This window comes from Mesoplodon bidens, assembly GCF_964165515.1.
Source record: "Mesoplodon bidens genome assembly, chromosome: 10".
NCBI lineage: Eukaryota > Metazoa > Chordata > Mammalia > Artiodactyla > Ziphiidae > Mesoplodon > Mesoplodon bidens.
The window spans coordinates 82,018,193-82,032,088 of NC_138172.1; the positions used below are offsets into that span (position 1 = coordinate 82,018,193).

At 42.9% G+C, this 13,896-nt stretch overlaps 1 protein-coding gene across 1 annotated transcript; it reads right to left on the bottom strand.

Moving 5' to 3' along the window:
- Positions 1-571: 571 nt before the first annotated feature.
- Positions 572-5,496, bottom strand: LOC308624500 (HLA class II histocompatibility antigen, DR alpha chain). Its single transcript, XM_081247759.1, has 5 exons — positions 5,361-5,496; positions 2,842-3,087; positions 2,119-2,400; positions 1,653-1,818; positions 572-980 (listed from the first exon to the last, which is right to left on the bottom strand). The coding sequence occupies exons 1-4, from the start codon at positions 5,437-5,439 to the stop codon at positions 1,664-1,666; spliced, it is 762 nt and encodes a 253-aa protein (XP_081103885.1). The 5' UTR covers positions 5,440-5,496; the 3' UTR covers positions 572-980; positions 1,653-1,663.
- Between the last annotated feature and the right edge of the window lie 8,400 nt (positions 5,497-13,896).

Below are 13,896 nucleotides of genomic sequence, written 5' to 3' on the forward strand. Positions count from 1 at the left end.
GTATAGCTGATTCACTTTGTTATACAGCAGAAACCAACACAACATTGTAAAGCAATTATAGTCCAATAAAGATGTTAAAAAAATAAAGAAAATGGTAATGTCAATCTCAGTGTCCAATCTCATGCTTCCTTAAATCTAAAATGTGTGATGTTGATTTGGAAATCCTGTTATGTATATGAAGGCTCTTCTATTCTGCTCACCACTCCACCACCATCTGTTCCCCACCATCTGTCTCATCCATTATCAGAAGTCTTCCTTAGGATTTAAGATTCACTCTCTGAAGATCCAGATACCTCATTGATTTGGAGGCTTAAGAATCCAAACCAGATTATGAACATGTTGCTAAGTCATCTCTCAACAAATAAACCCTACTCTAGGGTTTTCTATATGCGGACCAGACCACAGCAACTGGATTGCTGGAAGATCCTCTGAGACTTGGGTCCTAATGAACCAGGCTATTTCTGATTAACTACAGAGCCTATAAGATACATTTAACATTCAGACATTTCAGGATAAAAGGATCACATATACTCCCCAGCCACCATGAAGAATTGGCTCAGATACCAAAAACTCCACTTAAGACCCACTCAAAGTTTATTGTATTCAGAAAAATCACAATTGCAGTCAGAAGAAACTCCAAATAATAAGTATACAAGAGATAGCCCGTAGAAGATTCAAAAGGTTCCATAGCAGAGAAAAGATCCTATGGGCTCTATTCCAAAGGCATTACATGGTGATAATAAAGAGACAGTAGAAAATGGAGGGAAAGCCAATACAAGAAGGAGCAATAGACAGGGAATAACTAGACATTAGAATTTGGAGATTGTAGAAGGTGTCTTTACTCTTAGAGTAACTAAAGTGTTGGGAAGTGCTGAAGGATGGTTGCTGTCACTGAGGTGAACAATCGGAGTACTGCCAGGTTTGTAAAGCTATAAAGCAGAAATGTCTTCACCGATCTTCTCTTTAACGAAGTCCATTACCTGTAGCAGGACACACACAGTTACTATAGAGTTTAAGATGAATATTTTGAGCTCTCACCTTCAGATTCCTTCCTCTTCACCTTTAATCCTTTGACTTTGGAACAGTCTCTTAGTATTTGTATGACCTGTTGTAAACACAACCTTTCAAACCTTCCAAGTAAGCATGAATGAGCAGACCATGCTTTACTTTCTCTTAGACCTTCTGACACTATTTTTCAGAATGGAGGGGCAAAAACAGGCTTTGGCCTCCAAGAGATTCCCACTTCATACAATGAATCTACCCTAAACCCCAAAGAGTGAAGCTCTGGAAATGCTTCAGAACAGATATCCTGCTCAGGAAATATAAACCAGGTAGAGTCTTAATCTTGAAGTTGAATTTCCCAGATCACAGGACTCAGTATTCTAATGTGAAACAATTATTTTAGGTACTGGAGATAAGTTCTAAGACAGGAGGTGTGGTTTTAGGGGCACATGTATGGAAAGGGGCATAGGAATGTGAGGCTTTGGAATATCAGATGACAGCAATGTCTGATTTTGTCCAGCAAAGATAAATCAAGGGCCATGACTTTTGCACTTGTTTTCCCTTAAAGGCACCACATGTCCTTTCCCTCACTCTGTTTCCTTCCTCTGGATCATTCCATATATGTCTTCCTCTGACCACATCAAACCCACCTGCAGGTGTCTCACAGAGGCCCTCGGCGTTCAACAGTGTTGCCTTTGCGTACACCCTTGATGATGAAGATGGTCCCAACAATGATGCCCACCAGAGCCACAACCAGGCCCAGGGCACACACCGCGTTCTCTGTGGTCTCTGGGAGGGGGGTTGGAGCTTCATACTCTGGGGAAAAATAAATCAGAGTACAGAAGTAATGCATGTGGTAGGAAGCAGCACTTAGGACCAAATATAGGGTACTTAGTCAAAAGAATATTTTTTTCATCAACTAAATAAGAGGAAGACAGGATGACGTATTAAGGGAATTACAGATTAGAAGTGGGGAAAGCTGAGCAATGGGAGACCAGGAACAGGAACTGGAGCAGTTGTTATGAAACAGTTAGGGGACTTGTGGCCCCAAAGGGCCAGACACATGCATCACAGGAGAAAACTGTAAAATACAGGAGATTGAAGTATGGTTCTCACCCCAGTGCTTGAGAAGAGGCTCCTCCAAACCCCAGTGCTCCACCTTGCAGTCATAGACATCCTCCGCTGAGGGCACGAAGGGGAGGTAGTGAAACTTGCGGAAAAGGTGGTCATTCCTGGGCAGGAAGACTGTCTCTGACACTCCTGTGGTGACAGGTTTGCCATTTTGAAGCCACGTGACATTGATCACTGGTGGAGAAAACTTGTCGATGAAACAGATGAGGATGTTGGGCTCTCCCAGTTCCACAGGGGTGTTTGAAAGCACAGTCACTTCTGGAGGTACTGGGGGACAGGTGACAGAAATTAGCCTTCCCTGCTTAGCCCTGCCCTTCTCCCTCCCACCAAGGCTGAAAGAACAATTGAAACTGTGCCCTGAGGATCTGTGTCATGGTCTCAGATACCCAGCTCTGATACCCTCCCCCATGAACGGGAACCAACATTGAGGTGTAAGATACCCAAGGACCTCATTCCTGGCTCCCCCAGCATGGATTCAGGGCAATGACTTTATGAGAGACTGTGGATGCTAGAGACGAGATGTGAGCACATCAAGAAAGGAACAAAGTCATAAAGTTCTTGGGCTGGTGGCATGAGAATTTGGAGCTTGCATATGGCAAGAACAGGTCCCTGGGAGGGAAAGGCAGTCACAGTAACATAACACAAAGAGCTGAAGTATCTATTTAAAGCTACAATTCCCAAGCCTAGGAGTGCAGCAGAGAGAGGTACCATTGGTGTTTGGGGTGTGGTTGGAGCGCTTTATCATGATGTCCAGGTTGGCTTTTCCCACAGCAATATTGGCCAATGCACCCTGAGCCTGAAAGCTGGCAAAATTTCCAAATTCTTTAAGCCGCCACACTGTCTCCTTCTTTTCCATATCCACGTGGAAAATCTCATCACCATCAAAGTCAAACATAAACTCGCCTGATTGGTCAGGGGCCAGAGAGAACTCAGCCTGGATGATCACATGATCCTCTGAAAAGACAAGAAAGGGAATTAGGGTGGGAACCAGGAGAGAGAGTTGAAGAAGAACCCAGCATGTGAGACACACACATGTGCGCAGGGGTAGTGGAAAGAGAGGGCCAAGTGGAAAGGAGGAGTGATGGAGAGTAGGGATGAGTGGGAAGATGAGGCCTGGGTGAAGGACATTCGTGTTCAACAGAGCTGGGAGTGGACAAGCAAAGGTTCAATGTAGAGAGTGTGGATTGAGGAAATGAGGGCTGAAAAACTGGAGTCTCGTGAAGCTTTTGTTTGGCTCTATGTTACTGCCTGAGAAAGGATTCCCTCTTTAGAATTCCAGCAGTAGCCCCTAAAAGAGAAGTGTTCTCTCACTCTCTTGACCTAGGAATTAAATAATTTAAGCCAGAATCCCAGGGCATGTCTCAGAGCACCATAACTCTAAGAAGAGAGAAACAATGTTTAAAAGGTTGGGTTTGAACTCTGGAATCAAATTAAATCTCGAATTCTCATTCAGCTACCTAGTGATCTTGAGTAGATTACTTTATCTATTTATATGTAGTTTTCCCATTATATTCTACTGTGGTTTTGCTTCTATGTTGGGTTTGTTTTTAAGATGAAATGAGACTAGTTTTAAGTAATTTCTTAGTATATCATCGGGATTACAACAAGTACTTTAGCATCAGAAACTGCTTTATGTTTAAGGGCCAGACCCATGGAATATATGACTGGAGATTGTGGTACCCAAATAATTAAGTTTGAGACCTTGTAGCATCGTAGAGTACTCACTTTCCTGTATCCACACCCACACCCTGCATCCCTCTGAGGGAAGTATTTTATTTGGATTGACCTCACCAACATTCCCTTGCATATTAAAGATCTTTAGATTGAGACTATCATTAGGGACATATTCTATTATGGTTGATAGTGAGAATAATCTACACCAAGAGAATAATGGACTTGACATAAGAAAGCTACAACTGAAGAGTATGCTGCCTCTGTGGTGCATGTAAATGAGCGGTGGGTTTTAAAATCTGACTGTATATTGATAAACCTAGGGATTTATTTAGCATTTGCAGCTACACACACACACACACACACACACACACACACACACACATTCTAACTTCCTCTTTTAGCTCCAAGGGAAGCTATCTTTGCTGGAAGGCATCCTTGTATGTGGCTCTTTCTGGGCAATAGAAACCTACACTGTCATCATGGGTCTTGGAGCTATGTTATTACTTTACTTATTTCCAGTCTACCTGCCACCTTCTTTGGGGGTCACTCTGGGCAAAGAATGTTTTTTCACAATACACCTTCACAACGGCACAATATTTGCTCTGGAGATGGTAGAGAGTAATATCAGACACTTCACTTCCTTACTCATTTTTCTACTCTCTTAAGAATATTACTAAGTTACAGCGACCAAAGATCCTTTTAAGATCCACTGTAATTGGGGTTTTCACCGTCCCAAGAGACAGTAAATTAAATGCAATTCATATCAGCATGCCTGCCCTTCCCCCTCCCTTGGGTGAATGGTTGCTTTTTGGTGATCTTCCTTTCTAGTGATCTTTAGTATAATGTCTGTGCTCCAAATAGACTGACAGAATTGACAGGCCAAAAGATAGCTACCATGGCAAAAATAGTTAAGAACAGGTGCCAAGAAATCTCATATTTTTTTCTGATTTAATCCTCATGAAATTACATGAGGGGGGCTTCCCTGGTGGTGCAGTGGTTGAGAGTCCGCCTGCCGATGCAGGGGACACAGGTTCGTGCCCCGGTCCAGGAAGATACCACATGCTGTGGAGCAGCTGCTCCCGTGAGCCATGGCCGCTGAGCCTGCGTGTCCGGAGCCTGTGCCCCGCAACGGGAGAGGCCACAACAGTGAGAGGCCCACGTACCGCAAAAAAAAAAAAAAAAAAAAAAAAAAAAGAAATTACATGAGGTTTTTAATTTTTACTAATTTTCCAGGAATGAAAAGTTAAAGAGCAGAAAGGTATCTTGTTAATGCCTGTCAGAAAATATTTCCCTGAAAGTTTGGCTTATATCAAAGTCAATAGTATTAATCAGTACACAATTCAGTTTTGCTTCTCTAATCTAAATTTTACTTCAATTGCTGGTGAGCAGAGAACCCTTCTAACTACAATGTATTATAATGTTAGAGTTAGACCCAGAAAATACCTGTCACTCTTCTTTTTCACTCCAAAGATTGTCTTTCAAATGTCCACAATTCACTTCTCTGATGCTCTCAGAACTTATATATCCCTACTTTTGATTCTTTCAGCACTTACCTGTGATAGCCCATGATTCCTGAAGGCTTATCAGGAGAGTGATGAAAAATCCTGGTATTGGGACTCCAATTATGGCCATTTTCTTTTTAGGTGTCTCGATGAGGGACAGTAGAGCTCAAGGTGGGTCACAACAGACTGGAATACAAGTAAGGAGAATGTAGGGTGTCAGAGTCTGATTAAAATTTAAAATCAGTTGAGCTGCAGCCAATCAGAAAAATCGTTTGAGATGACACTGCTGTTGCTAAGGGATGGACTTTTGCAAAGGGTCCAGGAAAGGTGATGCTCTATTAGATGAAAAGGAACTTCTTAATCAATCAAACAAACTCACAACCAAACAAAAAAATCGAGTTTTCAAGAATGATGGGCAATCACTCAGAGATTCTTTCATCCCAATCCAAGTGCCAGCAATGGATCTGCCTGAAGCACATTAGTGAGAATAGAATCAACGGAAATATCCTAAGATGAGAGTTAGTGGCAGATCATGTCTCTGTGCTGTGACAGCCGGGGAATTTCTTTAAGGGACAGTAGTTCATCTAAAAAGAAGGTAAATGGTCAGGCTAGGAGGAATGCCGGAATCTTGGCAGTGTTGGGTGACAGAGCTGCCCTTAAGGCACCTCTTACTGCTTCAGGCTCCCTCCAGTGTCCTAGACTCCAAGGGGGCCAACGCTGCCCAAGAGTTTGGGATCCCTGACAGTTCAGGAGAACATCAGAAGAGAAACTCTGAGTTCCAACACTCCCAAGGCTGGAGATGTATGGAAAGCTACACCTTGGAACGTAGGTAGTGGTTACTGGAGACAGTAGACTGGAAAGGGGGAATCCTATTCCTAATTCCCATTACCTTAAATATGTCCTGAGATTGGAAAAGACTTTTGGGCACATACCTTTCCTGAGAGAGAGTAAATGGGGCAGAGCTTATGTTACCTGGAAGACTAGAGATAATAACCTGTAGGAGGGCTTTACCATTACTTCCTCATGATGAAAGTTCTGATTCAAAGAATTTATCTTGATGTTCACTGTTGAGAATACTGAAAGTTAGCACATGTTGACGGACCCTCATTTTTTGAAAATATAGCAAAACAGAAAGGAAAGTGTTAAACCAACTAGAAAGGGCTGGAATCCAAATACTTCCAAGGAGGAGAGACCTGGCAGTGCGGCAGCTCATGAGATGGTGAGTTTACTCTTGAAGATCAGTCATGACACATATACTTAGGGTGGGTTTTCCACAGTGTTTTCTACACTGCTGAGGTCTCATCCTGCCCTACTATTCCCCTCCCAGTTCAGAAGAGCCAAGACTCTACACGTGGCTGATTTTCGGATTGTATCTAAGGGCTTTTTTTTTTTTAATTCTTTTCCGGTATGCGGGCCTCTCACTGTTGTGGCCTCTCCCGTTGCAGAGCACAGGCTCCGGACGCACAGGCTCAGCAGCCATGGCTCATGGGCCCAGCCGTTCCGCGGCACATGGGATCTTCCTGGACCAGGGCACGAACCCGTGTCCCCTGCATCGGCAGGCAGACTCTCAACCACTGCGCCACCAGGGAAACTGGTATCTAAGGGCTTTGAACATCCTCTGATACTGACTTCTGGATGCCTGGGAGGACGCACACACAGTTCTGCCCTAAAATTGTTGAGGATTGTGTTTCCTGGAGGCACTGGAATGGGCCAGAGGAGACTTCTACATCAGTCTCTGCTGAGAGTCTGATCCTATAATTTAGGTTTGTCATCTCCTCTATCCTAACCTCCTCTAATCACACTTAACCAATATAATTTTTCTGTGCTTGCCCTTTGCTAGCTGCCATAATGCCTTGTTCTTACGAGATGCTCAATATATGTACAGTAAACTCAGAGACTATATATGTCTCTGTGTTCTACATGTTGTAAGAGCACCTTCAACCCAAGATGTTGATCAGCAACTTATGATGTCGTTTAGTCCTAAAACACTGATTGGTTCTCCTCATGAGATTACTAAACTGGGGAGTCTTTAGAATAGACTTTGAGTTCCCTTTCTCTGTGATGAGAAAGAGTTTCTATTTGGACATTAATCATGGTTCCCTGTTTTCTCCTGACCTCTAACTTCCTGTGTGTTTGAGGGAATTTCTGAGGGCACCTGAATGAGGTTGTCTCGGTAACATTAAAAGGCGAGGACCCTCTGTACTAGTCAGAGTTCATTCAGGAAATAGAAATCCCTGAGGACACCCTAAATGGGATTATTTATTACAATTCTACTCTATTATAGGGAATTATACCTCAAAACTGTTGGAAGCCTGGAGGAGCACAAGTCAGTACAGGCCCCTAACTTTAAGAGGGAGGGACCTGTAGGAGCCACTGCTGACATCATGGCTCCTCTAGAACTCAGGGGGAAGGAATGTCTTGGGAACACAAGGATGCTGCCAACACAAGACCCCTGTCTGTGAACCCTTGTATCCACGACCTGAGAAACCTTCAGCCTGTCTCTGCTTCCCGAATCTCACAAGCCTAAGTTTCACTGGCAGAATGTAGACCACATTCAGAAACCGGGGGTAGGGAGAGCCTGGGAAATGCAATATTCTTGGTTGTATTCCCTACTATACAGACAAGACCATAGAAGCAAATAGGAATTTAAAAAAAAAAACTACTAAATGCAAATATATCTCTCTACCTCTATCTCTGTATCTCTATTTCCCCCATAGTTCACTCGGGTTCTCCCCACAGTCCAACCTCAGAACCAGAGAAAATGTTATTTTGGAGTAAAAGGCGAGGGCTTGGAAATGGGATCGCTTTCTCCTTGGACCCAGGTCAAGTCTGGGACCTCACTGCTTCATGTGTGTGTGGTTTGAGCTCTGAGAGCCTGCAGCCCCTTGCTTATCTGCCTTTCCCTCCTTTTCCCTCTAGCACTCAGAGTCTTCACGGTATTTCTCCTGCTGAGGACTTCCTACCAGAGGATCTTTGGGGATATTGATCTAGGGATTTACTCCCCAAGTCCCCATGTAAAAAAACTCTCCTTGTTCTCTATCGTGTCTCCTCTCCATCTTGAGAGGGGGCAAAGGCTAATCTGCTGAAATAGATCTGTGTCAGTCTGAAAACTGCCAACTGATGACATCAACAAATGTGCTGGGATGATGGGTTAATGGACCTTCCTAAGACTTCCTGTGTGAATAAAGGGGTCCATGGTGTTTGGGCTCATCTCTACCCTGGGAGGATGAGAGTTTGAGAGTTTGATTCATTTTTTTCTTTACCTCCACTTGAAATCTGATGTTTCAAAGGCCTGAGTTTGTACAGGCTCTCAGGGGTGCAAAATCACTTTTCTTTGTGTAGCCTTTGTAAATAAGGAATTGCAGACACACACACACACACGTGGGGAGAGGGGTTGGAAACTTCAAATCCACATCTCAGAATATTTCCACAGGCCCCATTGTTATGATTTGAGCATCTAGAGTCAGATTGTTCTATAATTCCCAATTTTCTTGTCTCTTCTAATAGGCTGAACTTGGTAGTTGAGAGACTGTGAAGGAAAAGTTTCATTCGAAAAATCACCAGTGAAGCCTGAGAGTGGCTGCCTTCACCAGCTGCCTCCTTGTGCCTGGACAATGGCTGATTCACTCCTTCAACTTTCTGTTCCTTCCACGTTTTGGCAAATTATTTTCAGAGCCATTTCCAGCTCCATCTATCATCTTTGCCACCCCGTGGCAAAGTTGAACGTGAGGAATGAATCCCTAGGACTGCTTACTGGCTGGATTAGGATAAGGAAGGTGGTAGAAAATGATCGAAAAGTACCTTGTAGTTAGGTTTCAAGTCTGAATGTTATGATAAATGAAAGAAATTTTCAAAAAATAGAGGTCATGATGAGAAGGTGGCTCTCGTTCGCATTGACATAGCACGGGTCAAGCGTACAGTGTAAGAGGGAAGTTTGTTAGGTGATCACAGTAGAACGCGGGAGAACATGAGTGGATGAATGTCATCTAACACAGGGTATTTCAAGACTTAGATAGGATAATACATGAGAAATGACCAATGCCGTAAAATGCTTTAGCAAAATCAATGTTTTTATCTAACTATGATGAGAGAGAATTTCCTATTTTTGATATAAGGTTACTTTAGAACTTTGAAGTTTTATGGTAGAAAGAAAGGTGAGAAATCGGCCAGAGAACTGTCATTGGTTTTACTGAAAGTCTTTTTTTTTTTTTTTTTTTGGTGTGGTCTTTCTCCCTTACCAATTAAAATATTACTAATAAAATAGTAAATATCATATTAAATATTACCATTATATTTCCAATTTATTCTGAGGAAACCAAGATTTACAAAAGTCTAGCCCTTTGGTCAATGTCTCACTTAGAAAGTGGGAAGGTAGTTTTGTAAATCACGTCTCTAACTCCATAGCCAGTAATATGTGGAGTCCAAGAACGAGTCCATTCAAAACATTAAAACCACTCCCATCACAAATGCAGCCTCAGGTGGGGATGACAGTTGTCTTGTCTTGTACACTGTGTTTATTGGTGAATATTTTAAAGGCTCTTAGTAAACGTGGCTTTCCTTTGAGGTTTTGTTTGTTTGTTTGTTTTCTAAAGCGTAGTAAAAGCGGGACTAGGCTTCCCTCTTGTGGTCAATAGTATTTAATTCTTCATATCAGTTTTTTTGACATTGAGCGTTCAGAAAGCTAGTGAATGATCTAAGATTTTAGAAGTCAGGATGCTTTAACTAATTTTTTCCTCGTGTACATACTCAGAAATTCCCAGATGTGTTTGATCTAATTAGGTTGCTTAAATGGTTTGCAATTTAAAAACCTTTAAAGTCTTTTTACACTAAGCATCACAATGCTTTTTTTTTTTTTTTGGATAAGCACACAAACAAAACATGGAATGTTTTCTTTTTAATTTTATTTAATTTTATTTTTTTCGGTACACGGGCCTCTCACTGTTGTGGCTTCTCCCGTTGCGGAGCACAGGCTCCGGACGCGCAGGCTCAGCAGCCATGGCTCACGGGCCTAGCCGCTCCGCGGCATGTGGGATCTTCCCAGACCTGGGCACGAACCCGTGTCCCCTGCATCGGCAGGCGGTCTCTCAACCACTGCGCCACCAGGGAAGCCCAATGTGTTTCTTTTAAGTTATTTGAAAAACAAAATGATGCTTGATAAAGAAAACAAGTAACTGTAAATCACTTTCATTCTTGCAGGTAAAAGTTTAATACCCTTTCTATTTCTCCAGGACAAATTTAATCTTAGACTAAATCTCTAGCTCTTTTATTTTTTTATTTTTTTTTATTTTTTGCTTTATAACAAATTTAATCAGTTATACATATACATATGTTTCCATATCCCCTCCCTTTTGCGTCTCCCTCCCACTCTCCCTATCCCACCCCTCCAGGCGGTCACAGAGCACCGAGATGATCTCCCTGTGTCTAGCTCTTTTAAGGAAACCTAAGAAAGGAAGAACATCAGCTAACTTTCTAGACAAAATTATCTATTGTAAAAATGGCTTTTGCTTGGTAAGTTGTATTTGGCTAGGAGGAATATCTGATGAATTATAAAAAGTGTGGGAACCCATACATAGCTTGGGCATCTCTGAATGCAGTGACCCTTGTAATTGGGCATGCACTTACCAGGGGTCTGGAAGCTATGCTCATGAACTTGATGCAAAAGGCATTGACTCCAAAAGGATGAGGATTCTACCACAGGGTAGATGCCACTTTCACAGGTGTAAATTCATCTTGCACCTAAGCTGTCACTTAGGGACGAGGTGGGCAGAGACCAGCACCTGGTCTGCATTATGGACTGTTTCAAGAACTTCTCCCACTGAAGAGAATGATCAGATGCTGCTCCCTTGAAATGCTTTGATTCTGTCTGCTATCCTTCTGAGTGAATCTGAGAGCTCAGTAAGCCTGAATATTTGATTAAACCTAAGAAGATTCCCTGGGCCTTCATACATGGACCGTTTTCATTTTATTTAGTTTTTGCACATATATGTGTATATGAGACATCCTCAGTGTTATTAGAGATCCCCCTCTAATAAGTGTCTGCTTCTACGTTTACACAGATAAAGGGGTTACTAATGTCCCATCTTGCTTTGACCACTCTTCCCCCATTTTCCTGTAGTAGGACCATAGCCCCAAACAAGTCTCCTTATCACCACCACTTTGTGATTTATCAAAGTGGCAGAAAGTTTGAGGCAGGTAGTTTCCCTATATGTTCATGATTAAGTCTAATAACCAATGGGTTTAACTTCCATATGACACTTAATATTTGTATTTCTTCTGATTTGTCCCAATGTACATCACATGAAAACACTAAAAAATTTTTTTAAAATAATACTTTTGGAATCGGTACTTGAATATCCTTAAGATGCTATTTCTATCTTTAGACTCATTATTGTTTTTTGCATGACGTCACTCTTGCTGTCTATCAACGCTGCTTTGGGAATCAAGAAATTCTACCATTTCTCTTTGTGAATTGCTTTGCTCCTACCTGCATGGATAATTTAGGTTTTCAGTATATGTGGATTGCAGGAAACATGTTTCTGTCTACTCTGAAAGTACTCACAGCACAGGAGAGCACCTCTTCCTCTGGCATTACCCTGTCTGGGATCGTCTTGATGCTCAATGCCAGGGAGATGTACCACCGCTGCAGCCTCCTCCCTAGTACAAAGCTGGGACTTTCCTTAAAAAGCTCTCTAGAGTCCCCAAAGGAAGGTGTGGGCAAAGGGTCCTCCATCCCTCACATGGATTGACGTTCACCTGGACTCTGCAGATATCCCTGGGATTCTGGGGAAAGGGGTGGGGAATACAGTGAACAGGAAGTCTCCTGTGAAAAAGTGAGGTAAGGGTTACCATCAGTAAACCTTTAGGCATGTAAAGTCCATGATCTGGAAAACCTAGTCTTGGGTAGCAGCTTTTATAACACTTAGGATGTGTCCCTGATGGTGACCCCACATGAATGGTGGAGGTATGTTCCATTCATATTGCTTGCACCATGTCACACCTGGATCATGCACCAGTGTACTCACTGGGCATCATTAAACAACCAGGCACTGGATGACACTGTTCCCACATGTCCCGTCATCAGGCTGGTTTCAATGGCACTCCTGTCGCAATTGGGTAGACTTCCTGTCAGGCTTCTGTGAAACTGATGTCACACGTGGGGAAATAACTCAACATATTCAGCTGTGGCATGGCTGTTTGGCCCTGGACGAGACAGCAGAGCAACTGCTGATAATGGTCAGCAGCTAGAGACCCATACTTGCTTATGCAGAGCCTTGTAGGCATGTCTGGAGGCCAAGAGAGAAAGCCAAGAGTGATGACCAGGCACTTAACCTGCACAAAGAATCAATTTCTGCTTTATGCTGGCTCCCACCTGGAGAAGGTATAAGGATAAAATTTCAAGTAGGAATGGCTGTGTGGTGCTGGGCAGTGAGATAAGGGTGGAGGGGAGGTGATAGGGCTGCCAATGACCCCCACACCCACTCAGCCTGTTCAGACCCCAAATCTGAAATCACAAGGAAGGGTCTCACCAGAGGTCCAGTACACAACACAGAAGACCCTGGAGAAAAGGTAGGAGCCCTAGAGATATACATATTTTTTTCTTTTGTGAAGGATCTGATACATTATTGTGAGTTGCCCTGAGAGAGAAGCCGGTTCTTTGGATTATATTCCTGTTCTGGAGGCATCTCTCACCCTTGACAATCTGCCTATATGTTCAGCATGCTTCAAGGTGATGGCTCTGGAAAGTTGGAGCAAGTTTGGTGCAAAAGGTCAGGGTCCATAGACCTATAAAGTTTGTCTCAGATTGGCTCTGATGTTCTAGGGTGCAGGCCAGGGTTGGAGGGGGCTTTGGTGCTTTCCTGACAAAATTTTTTTGCCATTCCTCTTCTCTGTATAGATTTATTTTTCCTTGGTCCTGCCAGTCTTACTGCTCCCCAAGAAAAATTGCCCAAGGGGCATATGAGTCTAGTTACTGCAAAATTATGTGCAGTAGGAAAAGACTGGAAACAGCTCAGATGTCCATTTCAAGTGACAGGTTGAACAAATAAAGTACAGACACACAACAGTGCAATGAAGCTGTTAAAAGTAGTCATGAGGGAGGGGAGGACAAGCAGAGAAGCCCTAGAATAAGGGACTTTTGGCCTGGGCTTTGCAGGTATCGGTAATTGGAGCAGCAGAAGCTACAACTGAAGGCAGAAGCTGGAACTGGTTCCCAGAATAAATAATGTCACTGGACCATGGAGCCAAACATAGAGCTTATCATGGAGAGCTGCCTAATTTCAACAACGGTTCCTGGATTTTCCCTCACGCTTCTCCTCTGCTGATGTAAATGTTTCTTTATGATAACAATCTCTGAATGGTTTCCAGACCAGAGAAAAAAATCTGACCATGTAAGCAGCTGCAGACAGCATTCTCCCCACGTGGACATGCTTCTCCTTGGTGATGTTTCCTGCTTTTATGTCTTCTGATTATGTCAACTACACACCAGTCATCATGTACCAGGTATTAATTTCAGCTAAGCTGATCTTATTTAGGCAAGAAGTGAGGATTGTGGGACTGCTGAGTTCTTCCAGGGGGTGGTCACGTCCAC